Source organism: Plectropomus leopardus, chromosome 8 (genome assembly GCF_008729295.1).
Source record: "Plectropomus leopardus isolate mb chromosome 8, YSFRI_Pleo_2.0, whole genome shotgun sequence".
Taxonomy (NCBI): Eukaryota; Metazoa; Chordata; class Actinopteri; order Perciformes; family Serranidae; genus Plectropomus; species Plectropomus leopardus.
In genome coordinates, this window is record NC_056470.1 from 513,474 (window position 1) to 528,031 (window position 14,558).

Sequence of the window (14,558 nt, forward strand, 5' to 3'; positions counted from 1 at the left end):
AAACCAATTTGCTCATGTTTCAAAGGGTTAAATGGGGGTGTTCCTGTGATTTCATTGTAGTGTTTTAGTGCCACCTGCACGACATTTCAAGAACTGTTTCTTTTCCGTGGGAGCGCTTGTTTTGCCACAGCGGAGAAAATTTTGAACTACTGCTTAACTGACATGGCCACGTTTAAAGCTCCTCTAAGGTATATGTAACCGCACAAGTTTTACACTGTTGGCTTTAGTCGGGGTAAACATTTCGGTGAGTTAACTATGCGCTCATTTAACCCGGGTCGGGGATGCTGCGTGCTGCTCGCGGTGCTGTTGTCAAAACCCAGACAGCTGAGCGTCACGTGACGTGACGTGTAAGCAGCATGGCGGCGCTGAGCTGAGGTAGCGACCCGACTGGACTGACACGGATAGCCTGGCTTTTCGTTAGCTTTCCTTGTCACCTGCTCACTCGCAGGGCCGGGCCGAAAATGACGGCCTGAGAGAGAAGCGGTAACAGGGACCGAGAGATGCAGCAGCAGCAGCAGCCACAGCAGCACAACTCACAGTCGAAGGCAGAAAACAGTAAAACCAAGAGCATGTTTCTGTCCCGGGCGCTGGAGAAAATCCTCTCGGATAAGGAGGTGAAGAGGAGCCAGAACAGCCAGCTGCGCAAAGCCTGTCAGGTGGCGCTCGGTGAGTGTTTTTGTAATGTGCTTTGCCGAGCTTTGTGTTTTATTTCGTGCTTCAAGGAAACAATTCGGTCGTGTCTGGCTCGTTTGAGTGAGAGCTAACGTTAGCATTAGCTTCTAAATGGCCTCCGTCGTCTATACAGCTGTCCGTTAACGTTTACAGTTGACGTTAGCTAAATGTGTGTTGGCATCGCTTTCACATCATATTTATTAATTCAGTTACCACCCTGCCTCCCCGCTGCACCGTCATTACTGCCAACGTCGACAGGTAAACAAGCTAATGGGTAGCTGTGGATAGCTAGCTGCGGCTAGGTTAGGAAGCTAAGCAGACCAATCCGTGTGTTGTACGTAGCACTGTCACCCAGCCAGACAGCCCAGTCCTGCTCTGCACCCAGGCACACAGGCCACCCAACTCCAGGATCCTCTGACGCCCGTGCTGCTCCATTCAACACAGTCCCGTATAGTGTTACACAGAAGTTCATTGTGATTTGCTGTTTATATGTCAGCTCGAGCTGCTCGGCCTGTTTGTGTGCACCCACCTCAGAGCCATACTGTTTGATGTGACAATTAAAAAATAACTGGTACAGAGGCTTCAAGAGCTTGTGATGAATAGACAGTGGACTGGTGCAGATTGGATACAGTTAGTTTTTATTTGAGGGTGTTTTTTGCACTCTCAGTGGGAATGCAGGTGATTGAGAAACTAGCAAACATGAAGAAGTTCACAGTAACAGGAACACAGAATAGCTTGCAAAGATATAAATGTCACTGAGAGGCGGGCAAACAGATCTGCCTGTTTGAGCTGCTTTGTCTGCTCTCGGTCCCTGTCTGCCACTGACACTCTCTTATTATTCATGAGACCTGAGGAAAACATGACTCCTTTTTGACTCCTCACACTACATATGTAGGTTGTTTGGTGTGTTTTGCATGGTCATTCTGATTGTCTGGTGTTTTGGTAAACGGTGTGCAAGCTGAACGCACATCCCATCTTTCAAATATCAAAATTGTTATGGTGTGGATTGCAGGCCTTTGCATCTGTTGCAGGGTTCCCACAGATCCTTAAAAAGCCCTAAAAGGCACTGAATTCATTCATCTGAAAATAAGGACTTATTTGGTATTAAAATGACTTAAATTAAGCTTTAAAAGTGCTCAGACCTGGGAAGTAGGATTTTATGAATCATTTCTTTCTGATGTCACATTGGTATATCTCAAAATAACTGATAGCATCGTTGTAGTAAGTAGTAAGTAATGTAATGAATTCCTCTTTTTAAACTTGTGATGAAGGGAATCCAAACAGTTTGATCTCGCATGCAGAGTGAAAAACATAAAACTACCAAGAAAACTGCGCAGATATGCCATATATTTCCCACTTTGGTTGATAAACCAAATACATTCTTTTCTATAATATCGTCATCGTCTTTCATGTGTTTCACTCAAAGTATTTTTTTTTCAACATTTGACACAGATTAACAAGGTTTTTCAATGGAATATATTGATCTATATGTGATAACATCGATTATTTTTGTTAAATAACTTAATAGATTTCTCTTCGTAAACTGGTCACGATGTGATTCCAAGCAGTTGAATCTCACATGCAGAGTGAAAACCCCCCCCAGATATTTCAAGTGCCAGATATTTTACACTTTGGTTGGTAAACCAAATAGATACTTTTATGATAATATAATGTGTTCATTTTCTTCCATGTGTTTCACTCCAAAAAGAAGGTTTTTTTTCCACATCTGACACAGATTAACTAGCCTTTTCACTGGACATAAGAAATGTTATGTTTTATGTCATAATTAACATTTGAGCAAAGAAATTGTCCAGCTTTAATTTTGGTTATTAGAAAATGTGTCTTCATTCAGAGTGGCATTAAAAAAGCCTTACAAAGCATTAAATCTTACTTGTCCTGAGCTACAGGAGCCCCGTGTTGCCTCCATGATGAATTGGGCGTACTTTGGAAAGAGAGATTAGTTGCTAAAGGCTGTTTTTGAGTGAAATGCCAGAGCTTAGCCAGGTGACTAAATAAAAAGATCAGGAGGGTTATTAACGTTTTTTTTCTATATTTAGGTGCAGCGCTTATTTATGGAGAAAGCAGTTGAGCTCACAATTGTATCACATGAAATGACGCGTCATGCATTCCTGGCACTCACTTTAAATATATCATTGCTATTATGGCGATTGCGACATTTGTGGTGAATGTTGCTCAAGCTGATTTCCTCGCTGTAGACGTGTGAGTTTGTTAGAGTCGAGTTTAGCAGTATTAGCTGCCACATTGTTTGTGGTTGATCTAGTTGGTCACCTCTGGCTGACTGTACATCATTTCTCTCTGTTCCCGGCTGGGTGGCTGAGTAGAGCTGCGGTGAATAATCGATTAGTTGTCAAGTATTTAGGGGGAACTTCACCTATTTTCAAATTCACACGTTATTCCTATGATGTAAGGCAGATTGAAAATATTAGTAGAAATGAACAACTCTCCAACATCTAAAACCATGAGTGCTAAAACTCTGGAGCTGCTCCACAGACGATGAATAATGAAAGGTGTTCAGATTTTACCTTAGTCATTTGTTTAAGGTCCACACACTAGATTAACAGTTTTATACCACACAATGTAAACTACATGTTGGCTTATGCTGCCTTTACCTGCTCCTCAGAAATATTGTCTTTACTCTATTTACGCATATGAATGCAATGAGCACATTAACAGCCCACCAAAGCCGTAGTTTGATGACACCTGAGTTGCAGAGTTTTGACATTTGTTTCAGGGCAGCAGAAATGTTGGAAAGCATGGAAACTGTCAACAATTGACGATAAAAAATGGTATATTGGTTATTTTTTTCTTAGAAGCTATCATTTAATTTTAGCAGTTGCACATTTTAGTATATGCATTTTTTTAGCCGTAGCAAGCAAGCAAACATTTGACCAGAAAGTATGCCATATGTGATATGTGATTGCTTTTGGTAAAAAAAAAACAAAAAATCAGCCACGAGAAAACACATTTTTCTACCTTTAACGTCTTTGTTTGTAGATTTTTTTCCGACCAGAGCACTTGAGTGTGTGTATGTCGTAATTACTACTGCACAGCTGGGAAGCACAATATTTCCGAAAAAGCGCATGAAGGCAGCATTAGAACACAAAGACATATTGCATTAAAGATCATTTTGGTATAAAAAGAGAAAAAAGCAATTATGTGTCCACAAAATCAGGCTCCCATTCATTGTCTGTGAGCTACAGACTTCATACTTGATGACATCACAAGTTTGAGACTTACCTCTCTGGTTTCTGGCTTTAAGAGAGAGCAGCTCATGTTCACAAATATTGATTGAACTTCACCGGACCATAGAAATAATATATTTGAATTCTTAATATCAGTGTCGTTCTCCTTAAAAATCACTGCCTAGTTTTGGGTTTTTTTTTTTTTTTTTAAGAAAAAAGTTAAATTTATCTCATTCCAGCCTCTTAATCTTGATCATTTTCTGTTTATTTTTATTCCTTTATGACAGAGGACAGAATATCTTTGGTTGGGGACAAAACAAGACGTTTATGGATAATGTCATCTCGGGCTTTGGGAGACATACATAGACAATTTTTTATTTATTTTATAGATCAAAACAACTAATCAAGAGAATTGACAATGAAAATAATAGTTGGTTGAATTTGTATTTGGTTATATGTATGCACTAAATGGTAAATAAAGGGTAATAAAGGCTATAAAGTACATTACCATTCATCCCAGAACTTGCTAAAATCAATAATTAAAAAAGCGCCAAAGTTTAAAAAAAAAAAAAAAAAAAAAGAAGAAAGAGTTAGTTGCAGCCCAGTATTGTTTCTGTAGCTTTGTATAGATTAGCGTGTGATTAAAAAGTATGAAGAAATGAAAGTAGATTTAGTGAAAGAAGCTTGCAGCAGATGGGAGTGGTGATGCAGGGGTTAAAAGAAAAAGTAAAGATCTGAAGGAGGCTGTGCAGTTGAACCAAATGTGATTAGAAATAAAATAATCGAGGCACTCTCAGATTAAATCTAGCTCATTATACAATAGTATACTATGAAAAAAATTGAAACAAAACATGTCCTGCTACAGTCTGAAATGTAACTGTGCCAGTAACCCCCAGATCTACAGTCACATCGCTGATGGGAGCTGAAAAGGGTCAAAGTTCAGACTTCAGTAACATTTCATCTCTTGTGTCTCCCTCCACAGATGAAATCAAGGCAGAGCTTGAAAAACAAAAGTGAGTATTGTTATGCGTGTATCTTTTTCCCTGAATGACTGAATGAATGAAAGCACAGCAGCAGTTTGCTTTTCTTGTGAGGCAAGGTTTGCCCTGCAGCAGTCTGCAGTAAACTCTGCTGCTCACTGTGATTTGCAACCAAGGTGATCTGCTGCTTTTATAACTGCTACTTAGGAGTATATCAGCAGCACTTCAAACAGCCTTCAGGTAACATAACTGCTGCTACAGGCAAGCCGTTATTAAACGTTATGCCATTATTTAACAATCTGAGGTTTAAATGCTCCATAAAATTCAGCACTGTGAAAATATAAATGCACAGTTAAATGTTTTACACAGCACTAGGCGTTAATTGTCAGTGGGACTCTGTCTTCACAGAATCAGTGACCTCTTTTCAAAAACTTCTTAAAACTCATTTTTATCCCCTTTAACACCTGTACTGTCATCCGTTTTCTTGTTCTGCATTTAGACACCTTTCACAAGAGTTTTAACCTCTGAAACCTGAGCAAAATTAACAATAATAAAATTTTCCAGAAAACCGTATTTACAATTCTCTTAATTATATATTAAAAATTATGTTATGGTAAGCAAGGACAGAAAAAATACAAAAATTTTAATAAGAAAGAAAATTATATGATTTGGCACTTTTTTGGCAAGAAACCAAGCTTAGGTGTCAAAGGTTAAAGACTTGGTTTTATGTGAGGTTGTCTCTTTTTTTCCTTCATCGCTTTTTAATTTATCTTTTAATTTTTTCTTTTATTTTTTTAGTCTGTCTTGATCCTGCTAATTATTATACTTGTTAATAATAATAACAATAATACTAATAATAATGTTTTCTGTTTATGGCCTTTATTTTGCTATTGTATTTTCCTAACACGTTTCTGCCTCTAATTCCGCCTTAACTCTGGCCTTTGTGTGACATTATTGTTTGGCTTTTATTATTATTTTGTATTTTGTCTGGGGTTTCTTGCCTTTTCTTTGTTTGCCAAAGAACTTTGTAAATGCTGTTTTTAAAGGTGATATATATATATATATATATATATATATATATATATATATATATATATATGTGTGTGTATGTATATATATGTAAAGTTATCATTATTATTTATTATATCTAGCTCACACTGCTGTTTGCGCTCCTCCTCCCTGCAGGGATGGCACAGTGGTTCCACCTAGAGCCAACTACATCGAGGCTGACAAATATGTGCTGCCCTTCGAGTTGGCCTGTCAGTCAAAGTCCCCCCGGATAGTTAGCACCTCTTTGGACTGTCTGCAGGTCAGTATTCACTGCTACACACACACACACACACACACACACACACACACACACACACACACACACACACACACACACACACACACACACACACACACACACACACACACACACACACACACACACACACACACAGGCTATACTGGCCATAAGTTTTTCTGCTTCCTCCACGACTCCTCTCCACAGCAGGTATTTTTTGGTTGAATTTCCCACTTAACGGCTGCAGGAGGGAGATCTTGTTCCACCTGTTTCACACTCCTGACATTCACGTGGAACAAAGGCTCCACATTCCACGCACACAAACACACACTGCATTCTTTCACGTTTCAGTAGCTTTTCATAGCAGCTACATTTCTGTGTTCACATTAGCTATAATACGTTTAGTATATTAATTGCTCTATTAAAGCTTTGAACTCTGAGCAAATTGATTTCTGTCAAAAAAAAACTGTAAAGGCTTTTAGCAACTTGGCAAGATTATTATTATCATTATTATTTTGGAAATTGCAAGACATTAAAAAAAATTAGAAAATTTAAAAAAAGCTTGGGAAAAATTTCCAGAGAACTGTGATTATCATAACTATGTATTTAAAATTATTATAATTTGAAAGCCTTTTTTGCTGATCAGTTCCTTGCTTTTGTGTTTTTCTTTTTACTTTCTTGTTTTTTTTTTTGTTTGTTTATGTGTTTGATTTGGGGTATTTATTTATTTCTTTATTTATTTTTACATTTATTTACTTGTTCTTATTTCCAGCTAATTTTCTTTATTTAAAGTGTGCACTATATTTAAAAAAAATTGTCACTGCTTCACCACCATTAGGCAGTGATTTTCGACGGGGAACCAAAGCCGTTATATCGCTCTCTTAAAAGCCAGACTCAAAACAGTAATTTCACATCGCTAATCACAGGAGCTGCTGGTCTACTGCTGCTTTTTCAAATTAATATTTTTGGGACTTTTTGCCTTGAATGGATGGGACAGTGACAGCCTGAAAAGGGGGACAGAGAGGGGATGATATGCAGCAAAAGGGCTGAGGCCAGACTCAAACCTGCAGCTGCTGCAGCGAGAACGTAGCGTTTTGTACTTGGGCACCCGCTCTACAGCTACTGGCCACCCCAGGTCTACCACTGCTTTGATCAGTTATTTTGTGTTATTGTTCGACTTTGACATTTAAAAGTTTTAGTTTGGATTCAATGACTTAAGTGAGCCAAAATTGCTGTTTTTGTCAGTGGAGTCTGGTGGCTTTAATGAGAGCATAAAGGGGAACAAAAACAAAAAGTGCTTCTCCTCGGGCTGTCTGGTGGTAATAGAAAGCAGTAAAATACTCTCAACATAGCTTACACCTTAACTGTTATAGACTTTTTAGGTGTTTAAAATATGTTTTTTGCTGCTGTCCCCGCCGTACAGAGCTTTCCTTACATTCTGTCACTTCAAACGGGGGGCATGCTGACTGACATCTCTTGTGTGTAAAACATTACCTATGGATAATTAACTCATACAACTCCTCTTCTAAAGATCTGAACTACCTCTTCAAATAGTGTTTGTGGACACAAAATGAGTCACAAACCCACAACAGAGCAAAACAAACAAACACACAAGCGCCAATGAAACAAACTCTACACTCACCCACTTCAGTACAGACACAGTCACATGCGTGCAGTGAATCCTGTGCATCACACCCCACAAAATCACTCTTCAATCACACAGAGACCCCAAACTTCTCCTAACCTAACCTGTGCACCGTCTCCACTGTAGAAGCTGATCGCGTACGGCCACATCACAGGCAACGCCCCGGACAGCAGGACCCCGGGCAAGAGGCTGATCGATCGGCTGATGGAAACCGTCTGCAACTGCTTTCAGGGCCCGCAGACGGACGAGGGAGTCCAGCTACAGATCATCAAGGTACACCCAGAGCCCCTCTGCACATCTGGCAGCCTTCAGATCCTCCAGCTGTCACTGCTGTTGTTTATCTGAGACGCCATCAAAGCTGTCAGGACTGAGACTCCAAAGAGTTCAGTCATTTAATACACGATGCCTGTGATCTCATAACAAATCCAAATATTCATTCCCCTTTGCTGCAATTTTATAAAATTGGATTTAAAGGTGTTTTTAGACTGACAGCCTTCATTTGTTGCACCTTTGACAAATCTAAAGAGCAACACATTTCTACTTTTCCTCTCTGAACAAGTTTCGACACCAGCAATCCAATTTTTTTTTTTTTTTTTTTTTTTTTGATTTGTGAAAAAAATATTAAGTTTGTAATGCTGTGATACATGCACACTTTTGCCATCTTTCTCAGACATTTTATCACATTTACTCACATTTCTTGCTCACTGGTTTGGCTTGTTAACCTGCCTAACTGTTTACACAGCGATTATGATTCATAACTGCTGCTCACTGAAGTTTCCTCTTGGTGAATGAAATACACATCCTGATTGTTTGGAAAGGGCAAAGTCTCTCTGCTGTAAGAAGCACGCAGTTTTATCACTGTTGACGAAAGATTTATAGCAGATTATCAACTACTGTTGGCCATCGAATGAGAACTCAATGTCAGTGCAGTCTATTTACTGACCTGTCTAAAACGAGCATGAACACAAAATTCTATTTTTTAAAAATAATTTTCCATTTTTTTTGCATCAAAATGGAAGCATAACGGAGCTTAATTTTGCACCAAACATACTGCAGCACGAGAAGTACTACAGTTTTATCGTGCCACATAAGTAGGGAAGTGGAGTGGTGATTCAGCAGGTGCAGCAGCATCGTCTGAACAAGACATCCTGTCTGATAACTCTTGACTTCCTTGTCTCTGCGTCCAGGCCCTGCTGACGGCGGTGACCTCCCCCCACATCGAGATTCACGAGGGCACGGTGCTGCTTACCGTGCGAACCTGCTATAACATCTACCTGGCGAGCCGCAACCTCATCAACCAGACTACCGCCAAGGCAACGCTCACACAGATGCTCAACGTTATCTTCACACGCATGGAGAACCAGGCTGTTAGTGCATTTACCACTGTTACTCTGTCTGTACAACTGATGGCAAAACACTGAGGAATGCTTGCTTTCTCCTCTGCACTGTCTGTTAAAACTAGATCACCAAAAGAAACAATAAGGATATCCACATGAAACATAAATTTATGCCATATTCATAAACCCAGCCAAAATGATCATAAAGTGAAATGTGCATAAAATGCGCCAAACACTCCCTTAGGGTTCAAGTGATTAAAAAACTTTTCTTTGAAGGTAAATACTGAAGGAACAGAAAGAGTTTTATTCATTGCACAGAAACAACAGCGTGAGTAGGAAGGCCAGGCTTTATATGTTGCCATGGTTACTGCTGTGTGATTATAAGTGGCTGACTGCTCTTCACACAACCTTAGATAGTAACATTTGCCAGGAAAGCATCGTAAAGCCAGACCCTTCTGCCAGGATTTGGGTCTTCTGTCAGATATGACAGATTTGTTACTGTCTTCACCACTGTTCTTAGCCTTTGCTAATTATATTAACCCTTTGAAACCTGGAGCTACATCACTTTTGTCGAGGTGCTTGCAGGTGCCTTTTACAGATATTTAAATCTTTGAACTCTGAGCAAATTGGTGCAGTGTGCAAGTTGGCAAGAAATGTTAAACAAATGAATAGATTTGGAGAATTATTTTCTAGAAAGCGACTGAAAAATGTTAAGGGAAAAATAGAAAAGCTAGGAAAAGACTACATTTATAATTAGCAAAATTGCATTTTTAAAATTACGTTATTAGAAATTATAATTACTATATTTTAGGAACTTTTCCCAGGTGATTTTCTTAAAGATTTTTATTTTATTTTATTTTATTTTTACTTTTTATTTAAGTTTTAGTTGAAATATTGTGGAATCACAGGTAGTTATTTTTTAATGTGAATCAGCCGGTCAGACTTTATAATAACTTCATTTATATAGCATAAGAGGTCAAAATAACAACAGAAAGCCAAACAGTCTTACTGAAAATGAGAGAGACAAAACTAGGGTATAAATGAGAATTTAAAACAACAGGACAAATAATACAAGATGCAACATGTCACTATAAATTAATAAGAATCACCATCCATCAGCAACTACAGAAATTCAAGCAATACAATCAAAACCACAAATAAAGAAACAAAAAAAGAAAAATTAGAGAATAATCTATCTAATTGTTTATTTTCATCTTTTTTGGATTCAAATCTGCGTTATTTCTGTGACTAGTGGTTGTGTCCACATTCCCTTTTATTAACCAATTCCCCAACATGGCTTTTCTTTCCGCTGCCTCTACAGGCTCTGGAGGCCCAGGAGCAGGAGAAGGACCGGCTCCGTCTGCCCCAGCAGAACCCGTCGCCAGTCCCAGGCAATCGGCGGTCCGGCTCACCCCGGTCTGACCAGACACCGACTCCAGAACCCCAGAGCTCCCCATCCCCAGCAGCCAGTTCTCCAGACCTCACCAACACAACCAGCTCCACGCCCCCACCGCCAGCCCCCGACCCGGACCAGGACCAAGACACACCATCCATCAATGGAGAACCCGAGGGCGGAAACGCTCCGATGAATGGAGGAGCAGAACAGATCACACCATCAAGAGGTTTGTGTCAACCTGGATCCCCGGCTTCCACTTTAACCCTTTGAAACCTGGAGCGACATTGCTGTTATTGTGTTGCTTTCAGACGCCTATCACAAAAATGTCTGAGCAAATTTGTGCGATTTCTTTAAAAAACTTAGGGGGGGGGGGGTGTAATTGGAGGCCAGACTTAGAAAATGAGTTGTTAAAAAAAAGTTAGGGGAAAATGGGGAAAACAGAAAAAAACAATGTAAAAACAAAAAATTATAATATTTTTAAGAACTTTTTCCAGGTCATTTCCCTTTTGTTTTCCAATATTTTTTATTACTTATTTTTTCATTTATTTAGAAAATTATTTTTAAAAGCTACAGTAAAAATGAAAGAAAAGCTACATTTACAATGGTCATAATTACATATTTAAAATGATGTTACAGAATCATAATTTTTAGGCACTTTTCCTGGGTCATTTTCTCTTCCTATTTCCTTTTTTTCTAATTCTCTGATTATTTTCTTGTACTTTTTACTAATTTCTTGCTAATTTTGAGTGATTTTTTTTCTTTTGTTGCTCATTGCCTTCTACTCATGTTTTTGAAAGAAATCAAGCAACTTTGCTCAAGTTTCAAAGGGTTAAACTTTAGGCTCCAATTTAGTTTTCCTAAATAAAAATCATTGTTTCTTTTAAGTATTTTTATTTAGGAAAATCTGACTTTGATTTTGCAGTTTGTATGTTATGGCTTCTTTATTATTCATGACTGGTCATCGTCTTTGTTTCCATCAGACTCAGTTTTTGAAGATGGTGTGGAGACGCCTCCTGCAGCAGCTGAGCGAGCTGAAGAAGCGGACAAAGCAGAGAGCGAGCCAAATCCAGCAGCGACTGAAGGAGAGCAACAAGGAACAGGTCAGAACGCACTCTGCTGTTTTTCTTTCAGTTATCCTCTCTTTTACATCTCCTGTCTCTTTTGTTCTTAATAAATGTTAAAATACAGTGTTTTAAATGGCGGTCATAACCTGTAAATATCCATTATGGCCTCTCCTCCAGGAGGTGAGCAGCACCCTGCTGAGGAGCAGACAGAAGTGGCCCCCCCCAGGGTCAGGACAGAGGGTCAGCAGATGAACGGCATCATTGAGGACCGCTCCTCTGTTTCCTCCACAGATATGCTGGTGAGTTGTGTTGATACAATCAATTATTTATCATTATTATTTGTTGTGTGCTGAGGACAAAAACAGTGAAATGAACAATTTAAATTCTAAAAAAATAAATTAATCTTGAAGTGCATATGGGTCCGTTATTCTGTTGTGGTTTGCGTCTGCAATAAGTTAGATATATGATGGTTAAAGAAGTATTTCATTGCTGGAAAGGTGGTCTTTTCATAAAACTGGCTTGTCTCTGCAGTTGAAAGACGCAAATACTTTTGGAATTAGTCCACATGACCAGAGAAACGGAGAGAAAGGGCTGTGATGTTTGCTTTTGCTTAAAATGTACAAAACCTACAACTACCAGAATGCATTGCTTAGCACGGTACCAATAAAAGCTCCTGCTGGTAGATGACATAATGCAAACTCGTCCGTTGGACACAATGGCGGCAGGCAGGTAACAGTAAGTATTAAAGTTAGATGGTAAGAGACAATGTGACTCATGCAGCAACATTCTTTTACATTTCTCTAATATTTTCACAATGCACCAAGTTTAGCTGTATTTCTTTAGCCCTGAAATTGAATAATCCAGTCATTGTAATTACTTTAAAAATGTTATCTAAATTTGATTAATGAAACTGATGCATTTTTATCATATATTCTTCAAATATAAACCTTATTTTTTCTTGCGCTGGGCAGCAGTTCGTGATCTGTGAAAACTAGATGTTTTTCTCTTATCTCGGTCAGAGTGCTCTTGACCACTCGTTAAAATTTTTCTTACCTAAAAAAAAAAAAAAAGCAAAAATTAGAATCCCAAAAATCAATGGGTACTGACAAAATAAGAACAGATCCTGGATAAGAGCAAAAACAATGACAGTTTGTTGGTATATAGTTGCTTGCATGATGCCCAATGTGTTTCTTAAAAGATTTGAGCATAGGTAACGCAATGCATGAGGTTAAACATGTCTGAAAAAACATTGCATATATTATAGGAGCAATTTGAAATCATTAATGACATTTTTCTTTAACCAAATTTTATTCTAAATGCTGCTGAAATGGGTGGCACTTTACACTGTTCATTATGAACAAAACACATTAGCCTACAAAACAAATACCATTTATTTACTGTGTATTCAACATCCCGACTCATCTCCTTTCAAAACACACACCCAATTGCTAACTCTTTCATGCAAGAGGGTGCACACAAATTGACACACACACACACACACACACACACACACACACACACACACACATCCATAAATGTCCTGGCTTGTTGGGATCTCTCATGCAACCAAAAGCTACTCTGTCATTCAGCCTGGAGCGAGTGTGTGTTTGAAGTTCGGACATACTTTCTGCATTAAACAGCTGCTGACTTCTACTGGTTGCATGCACACAGTTCCATCAGTTGAGTCTGGAAGCACATATTTGTATTTGAGTGTGTGTGTGTGTGTGTCTGTGTGTGAAAGATAGAGAGACAGGCAGAGTCGTGGGTAATCAGAACTGCTGGTTAGTCTCGCATGCTGATCCAAACTCCTCTCGTTCTCCTGTGGGTATCTTCATAAGACGTTAAACTGAGTTGTAACTCTGGTACACACTACTAAGAGTAGAAATTTTTAACTGTCTAGCCGACTAATTGCGTACTTTCCGAACACAGGCAGCCCTGCCTACTGATAATGTGTCTGGCACATGTGAGATATGGCCAGAAAGCTTTCTTCCATTGTGTAAAAATGGTCTACTTTGATTTTTATTAAGGAAAACTGAGCAGCAATACTTAAGTCCCTTTCATCAGTCACACTGTGCACAGCTGAAGCGATATGAACATTTGCAGTAGTTTTAGAGAACTTCAGTTTTATGAATATGATTAAGTAGTAAGCTGCTCTGTCTTGATTAAAAGTAAAATGAGAAACATTTTAAGGGAGAATGTTTATCCTATTTTTCTCTGTTCCAACATCAGGACACATCTGGAGTCATTATGGAAATGTCCCATCACAGTCACAGTTTAGGACATATCAGAGCTGCTGCTTTCCTGTTTTGATGATGTGTTGTTTGCATAAAATATAAAAGTGATTTTCTTCCTCTGTCTCAGGATGCTGAGGCGCTGCAGGGACCCCACAGTGCTGCCCGGTTCTCTCACATCCTGCAGAAAGACGCCTTTCTGGTGTTCCGCTCTCTGTGCAAACTCTCCATGAAGCCCCTCGCTGACGGACCTCCAGACCCAAAGTCAGTTTTTTCATATAACAATCTCTTTCTAAAATCGTTTGTTTTTTTTCCCCATCCCTAGTGACGAGAATAACAACTGGAATAGATTTCCTGCTCCATGAACCTGATTTCTGACTGAGTCGTGTCTAATAGGCTCAGTTTTCATCGGCAGTATTGGTTGTTTAACAGTGAATGATTTTATTTCACGATACCATCAAAGTGGCAAAAATTAACATACTGTACATTTCAATTGTAAGTCTTTTATGTGGCAACCTCTTTTTGTCATGCTGCAGTTCACGGAAATGAATGTAGATGCTTTCGGCTTTGACACAGCGCCTCATCTCAGTCTCTGCAGGTTAATTTGCTCTTCTCCATCTTTGGTGTGGCCCCGTCATCTCTAGTTACTGTAACATTAGACCAGGAGCCAGTCAGTGTGAATAGGCTAGAGAAAACTGAGCCTGGAAGAAACTGACAAAGAAGTCAGTCTGGCCTACATTTA

The 14,558-nt window shown here is 39.0% G+C and overlaps 1 protein-coding gene across 1 annotated transcript in view; it reads left to right on the plus strand.

Annotated features, from left to right (window-relative positions):
• Window positions 1–355: 355 nt before the first annotated feature.
• arfgef2 (ADP-ribosylation factor guanine nucleotide-exchange factor 2 (brefeldin A-inhibited)) overlaps window positions 356–14,558 on the plus strand; it is a 42,743-nt gene continuing 28,540 nt past the window's right edge. The window contains exons 1-9 of the mRNA XM_042491265.1: window positions 356–666; window positions 4,858–4,888; window positions 6,041–6,164; window positions 7,915–8,061; window positions 8,976–9,155; window positions 10,447–10,747; window positions 11,502–11,621; window positions 11,763–11,884; window positions 13,947–14,080. Of these exons, the coding sequence (XP_042347199.1) occupies window positions 501–666; window positions 4,858–4,888; window positions 6,041–6,164; window positions 7,915–8,061; window positions 8,976–9,155; window positions 10,447–10,747; window positions 11,502–11,621; window positions 11,763–11,884; window positions 13,947–14,080 (1,325 nt within the window). The 5' untranslated portion in view covers window positions 356–500. The remainder of the gene's footprint in view (window positions 667–4,857; window positions 4,889–6,040; window positions 6,165–7,914; window positions 8,062–8,975; window positions 9,156–10,446; window positions 10,748–11,501; window positions 11,622–11,762; window positions 11,885–13,946; window positions 14,081–14,558) is intronic.